The sequence below is a fragment of the Coregonus clupeaformis genome, chromosome 29 (genome assembly GCF_020615455.1).
Source record: "Coregonus clupeaformis isolate EN_2021a chromosome 29, ASM2061545v1, whole genome shotgun sequence".
NCBI lineage: Eukaryota > Metazoa > Chordata > Actinopteri > Salmoniformes > Salmonidae > Coregonus > Coregonus clupeaformis.
The window spans coordinates 45,549,730-45,556,422 of NC_059220.1; the positions used below are offsets into that span (position 1 = coordinate 45,549,730).

General features: G+C 40.5%; 1 protein-coding gene across 1 annotated transcript in view; it reads left to right on the forward strand.

Annotated features, from left to right (window-relative positions):
- The first annotated feature begins 15 nt into the window (after positions 1-15).
- LOC123482186 (interphotoreceptor matrix proteoglycan 1-like) overlaps positions 16-6,693 on the forward strand; it is an 11,089-nt gene continuing 4,411 nt past the window's right edge. Inside the window, exons 1-2 of the mRNA XM_045208976.1 lie at positions 16-334; positions 459-1,018. Coding sequence (XP_045064911.1) covers positions 241-334; positions 459-1,018 — 654 coding nt within the window. The 5' untranslated portion in view covers positions 16-240. The remainder of the gene's footprint in view (positions 335-458; positions 1,019-6,693) is intronic.

Genomic DNA, 6,693 nt, shown 5'->3' on the forward strand with positions numbered 1-6,693 from the left:
CCACCAGTAACAACACTGGCGGCCATTACGGAACAGCCTGCCACTGAGGAGACACTTGATGTAGAGGAAACTGTGGATGCGACAAAAGAAGACTACCTTTGGGTTTGGCCACCAGTAACAACACTGGCGGCCATTACGGAACAGCCTGCCACTGAGGAGACACTTGATGTAGAGAAAACTGTGGATGCGACAGAAGAAGACTACCTTTGGGTTTGGCCACCAGTTACAAGAACATCCGTCATGGAACAGCCTACCACCAAACTGATTACTCTCTTTCCTCCTGAGAAAGATGCTGAGGAAACTCTCCCAACTGTTGAACCTGAGGAAGATGAAGGTAACATTCCTCTTATAACGCGAGTGACTACATTTATGGGAGCATTTTTTGATTTTAATTTCAATCTTTTTGATTGAAATGGATTTGTATGTCATTTTCTGATATTTTTGATTTTCTTTGAAAGGACCCACAACTACTGAGGCGGCTTTAGACGAGCAACCGGACAGAGAAAATCTAATGATCACCACTACAGCATATCAAGATGTAGAACCTGCATCCATCAAAACATTTACCACTGCTACACAATCACAAACCATGCCTTCATCTGAGGATGACATCATCCAAGCAGAGCCAGAGGAAGTACCCTCAGCATCTATTCCCGCTATAGCCCCTGGACCTTCAGAAGGAGGGGACACCGTCCGAGAACAGGAACCACTTGAGACGGCCGTGGATATCTCTACTGATGACTCGGACATGCAGGAGGATGTAGAAAAGGTAGAAAAGGACGGTACAGAAGCCGCTGATATGCTGGACGAGTTTGGCAGTGGATTGGAAGGTCCATTTGAGTCCACTGCAGCCCCCGGACTCAGACACATGAGCACCCCTTTAATGGCCACTACTGAAAAGGCCAAAGAGATGGTGGTGTTCTTTAGTTTGCGAGTCACTAACATTATGTTTTCCGAGGACCTGTTCAACAAGAGCTCTCCTGAGTACATGTCATTGGAGAATACCTTTCTTGAGCTGGTAGGTAAATACAATTTTGTGCTCGATATTGTGTTTCTGCATGCCTTGTTGTCATACCTGTATCTTTAACTCCAAACTCTTCTTTCAAACTGTTTGATAATCTAATTGTGCAGTAAGTAATGGTTGGATGTGGTTTGAAGTGATACCTCAGTAAGAACTAAAGATTTGAGTAGCCCCAAGTGACAAGGGGCAATTTTTTTTCCGTAGACAAGTGATGACATACTGTAAGCCTTAAAGGCGTCTGCATACTAGGTTCGGTTTGCTCCTAGCAGAACTCGGCTAGGCGAAGCGAACATCTGTGCCTCGCATACTCCCTTAAATATACAAATTACTGTTTGTCCCTCTTGAGACGCTCGTACAACAACATAGCCATAACACTTCCTCAAAATAGTCTGAACTATTCTAAAATAAATCAAGAAATCTGTAATTAATGTTGAAGTTTTTGCAGAGGAGGTCTTAGTTGCACAATTTTACATCTAACTAAGATGTTTGGTGCAGTACTTCTCAAGCGATAAAATGTGCATGAAAACTGATAGTCTTCTTCTATGGTATATTGGCGATCGCACAATTTAATGTGCAATCTTCTACCTACTGTGCGGGATGGAAACAAGATTCCCCAAAATTGAACAAAATACCCCCCCAAAAAACTACCAAACTACCAAAAAATTAATAAATAAACTAAATCAAACAACTTTTCTGTTAAAAAATTTAACAGATTCGATCCCTACACAGGCTCAAGGGGAACCTGGGAGGGCGGGTCTTCCGGCGCCAGTACCCCTTGCAAGTTTTCAGATGTAAAATCCTTAAGTCACAATAATGTCCAGTTTCTTAGACTTCTTTCAGACTTGTGTCGTACAGTTTATAACTGTGGCAATGAATTCCACAAAATCCACCTTTTTAACACACAGGGTATCTTTTGTCTGGCAGCAAACATTTACTACAGGCTGTGGTGTGTCCACTACCATATCTTCACTAGCATCACTTGTTTTCTCAATTATTTTAATCACCTCCACATAGGAGGTTCGATTGACCGCTCAAAACTTTTGCAACCTCAATCTCCTTCACCCATTTTCGACACCTCAAACGGGTTTCCCACATATCCATCCTTACTCAACAAACGCATCCCAACTAGAAGCGATTCATTATCATTCATACACGTATCCTCCACTCCAATTTTAGACAATTTCCTTTTTGTTCCAGTTTTCGCTACTACTGTTGTCCATTCAGAACATTCGTCTTCACCAACTTTGCTTGACGCGCTGCTTGATTCAAATTAAGCATCCACTTCCGCCATCTTTTTCCTGAACCGGAACCGTAGTCCTCAAAACTTGTCGTCTCTCGTTGAATGACAACACTTAATTGAAGATTCCCTACTGTTGACCAATCACGATGAATGGGCGTAGACTTCAGCTACCGAACTTCGGCTTGTCTCAAGAAAAAATTGGGTGTGCTCAAACAGTCCCCCCCAAAATTGCCGAACACCAAAACGCTGTCATAATATATGCGCATACTGTTTAGACTGGGATGCATACGGTAAGCTTTATCCTCACTGGTGCTATATCTTAATACATTGGTGGAGAGTTCTCAGAGTTCATCACAAGACCTGTCCATATAAAAACTGGCTACATTTTGCTTTACTTAAAACCATTTCTCTGAGCCCAGACACTCGCCAATTCCTGGAGCCAGTAAATTGAGGACTAGAAGACAGAGGACGTTAGCTTCAATACCGGTATTTCCATATTGGAACTATATCTTCCCAGCCTCAGAGAGAGCATGACCTATTTACTTTCTATATTTTCTGTACATAGCTTCATACAGCTCAAAAAATAATTAGAATCTACTATTTGCTTTCTTTGACTAACATTTGCCTGTGAGTTGCACTTACCAAAAAGTTACATCTCTACAACCATGACTTGTCAATGGTGTGATATCAATCACCAAAGTTGACACTTTGGTTTAATGATACATACCTGCAGTTTCTGAAATGCACTTTTAGTAATCAGTCTAAAGATTGATTACTAAATTACGATTTCTTAGCTGATTGTTCGTCTGAATCTTTCCCTTATTTTGTCTTCTATGTTGTTTATTTTGTCTAAGACATTGACAAAGTGTATTTGCTTTAATCCTGTGCATTCTCATTGGTGATGAGTGTTAACTAATGGAAAAGAGGTTTGTTCATTAATGAACCATGTCTCAGGATGTGTATAGAATCTTTAGGTCTGTCCACTAAGATTTGCCAAAGTTTTATTAGGTAAAGAAATTAGGAGGAATGGCTGTTTCAGGTACAAAACAGTGTATAGTTATGGCAATATGGGTAGTGTGTGTGCAAAGCACTATCTCTTTGTATTCTCAATTTATATGCATCACAATGTTTGTATTAAATTTTGACTAGTGTGCATGCTTGCTTTAGCTTGCTACATACATTTGAAAGAGGCATTGTGGTAAAGGAAAATATTGTTTTCATATGTTGGCTACTTATGTGTGCATACGTCTGAGTAGGACTGTAGTAGTGGATGAATTGTGCATATGGTTTGATGAACTGAACAAGTGCCTGATATTGCGAAAACAGGAAAGTCTCAATCTTTTGTTCCATGATCGGAGTGAGCTTTGTTCAACTCCCTTATAGCTAACTGTATGTGGACAGCCCTGGGTGGTCTTAATCAGGGGACCCAGTACTAAAGGCAATGTTTGCCTCAGGGGGTTTCTGACTGAGTAAGAGGCTTTAGGTAATTCTGGTTAGCACAAGCACCACACATGTTTTACAATAGTACTTTTTTTAGTGGTCTCAATCATCAGTCAATTGTGTGGGTTTTAGTGTGCACGAACATGCATGTATGAGATTTTTGGTACATCTTTACAGGATATAGGCAGGATTACAGCTAATAGCATGGGTAATCCAATTGGTTCAAGTGCACAAGAGAGAACAAGTGCTTAGGGAGCGAGCTTTTCTCCCAATACAAGTAGGTTGTAATGAATTGGTACATCGTCACACTTGTATACGTCTGCAAAGTCAGCATTACCATTGCTATGTTTGACAGCCCTGCCTAGTAGAAACTATAATCACTTAAGCTCATGAAAGATAAACGTTGCGCTCTTTTAGAGATCTGAACTCATACCAATTGCAATTGAATCTTTGGATTCTTCCAACTTGCACTCATTGATATACATCAGCGAAAGTAGTATCTATTGACGTCTGTATTTAGTTTCAAGGCTTAGCTTGAGTTTTACAGTGGGAAATATACTTGGATTCCACAGAAGTGTCTTAACTTTGTGTTATGTAAAGTCCCCAGACTTTAACTGGGGATGTACACTGAGTATACCAAACATTAGGAACACCTTCCTGATATTGAGTTTGCCCTCAGAACAGCCTCAATTCATTGGGGCATGGCCTCTACAAGGTGTTGAAAGCGTTCCACAGGGATGCTGGGCCATGTTGACTCCAATGCTTTCCACAGTTGTGTCAAGTTGGCTGGATGCCCTTTGGGTGATGGACCATTCTGGATACACACGGGAAACTGTTTGACGTGAAAAACCCAGCAGCGTTGCAGTTCTTCACACAAACCGGTGCGCCTGGCACCTAGTACCATACCCCGTTCAAAGGGACTTAAATATTTTGTCTTTCCCATTCATCCTCTGAATGGCACACATACACAATCCATGTCTCAATTGTCTGAAAGCTTAAAAATTATCTACACTGATTGAAGTGGATTTAACAAGTGACATCAATAAGGGATCATATCTTTCACCTTGATTCACCTGGTCAGTCTATGTCAAGGAAAGAGCATGTGCTCTTAATGTTTTATATACTCAGTGTACTGTATTGTAGTCATGGCTCATCCTATATAACTACTGCTTTACACACCTTTTATATTTATATACTGTCCATAATGTCTATACACACCATTATATATTTATATATACAGTGGGGGAAAAAAGTATTTAGTCAGCCACCAATTGTGCAAGTTCTCCCACTTAAAAAGATGAGAGAGGCCTGTAATTTTCATCATAGGTACACGTCAACTATGACAGACAAATTGAGAAAAAAAAAATCCAGAAAATCACATTGTAGGATTTTTATGAATTTATTTGCAAATTATGGTGGAAAATAAGTATTTGGTCACCTACAAACAAGCAAGATTTCTGGCTCTCACGAGACCATGTATCTTCTTCTTTAAGAGGCTCCTCTGTCCTCCACTCGTTACACTGTATTAATGGCACCTGTTTGAACTTGTTATCAGTATAAAGACACCTGTCCACAACCTCAAACAGTCACACTCCAAACTCCACTATGGCCAAGACCAAAGAGCTGTCAAAGGACACCAGAAACAAAATTGTAGACCTGCACCAGGCTGGGAAGACTGAATCTTGCAATAGGTAAGCAGCTTGGTTTGAAGAAATCAACTGTGGGAGCAATGATTAGGAAATGGAAGACATACAAGACCACTGATAATCTCCCTCGATCTGGGGCTCACGCAGAAGATCTCACCCCGTGGGGTCAAAATGATCACAAGAACGGTGAGCAAAAAAACCCAGAACCACATGGGGGACCTAGTGAATGACCTGCAGAGAGCTGGGACCAAAGTAGCAAAGCCTACCATCAGTAACACACGAGCCCTCGCCAGGGACTCAAATCCTGCAGTGCCAGACGTGTCTCCTGTAAGCCAGTACATGCTCCAGGCCCGTCTCGAGTTTGCTAGAGTGCATTTGGATGATCCAGAAGAGGATTGGGGAGAATGTCATATGGTCAGATGAAACCAAAATAGAACTTTTTTAAAACTCAACTTTCACGTCGTGTTTGGAGGACAAATTATGCTGAGTTGCATCCAAAAAACACCATACCTACTGTGAAGCATGGGGTGAAACATCATGCTTTGGGGCAGTTTTTCTGCAAAGGAACCAGGGACGACTATCCGTTAAAGAAAGAATGGGCCTTCGTGAGATTTTGAGTAAAACCTCCTTCCATCAGCAAGGGCATTGAAGATGAAACGTGGCTGAGTCTTTCCAACATGCAATATCCCAAACACACTCCGAGACGAAGGGTGGCTTCGTAAGAAGCATTAAGGTCCCTGGAGTGGCCTAGCCAGTCTCCAATCTCAACCCCATAAAAATCTTTGGAGGGTTGAAAGTCTGTGTTCCCATGCGACAGCCCCAAAAGCATCACTGCTCTAGAGAGATCTGCATGGAGGAATGGGCCAAAATACCACAACAGTGTGCTTAAATTTAACTTACAGAAAACGTTTACCTGTGTCATTGCCAACAAAGGGTATATAACAAAGTATTGAAACTTTTGTAATTACCAAATACTTATTTTCCACTATAATTTACAAATAAATTCATTAAAATCCTACATTATTTTTCTCATTTGTCTATCATAGTTGACGTGTACACCTATGATAAAAAATTACGGCCTCTCATCTTTTAAGTGGATCACAATTGGTGCTACTAAATACTTTTTTTCCCCACTGTATATTTATTGTGCTACTATTTTTACTTTAGTTTATTTAGCAATTTTTTATTTCTATTTTAAAACTCCTCATTTGTTGTTTAAGGGCTTAAGAGGCTCGTAAGTATTTTCCACGTAAGGTAATACTGTTATATTTAGCGCAAAATAAAAAATTGCTAAATTTAAATATAGCACAATAAATTGCAGATGGGGAAAAAAAGTATTTAGTCAA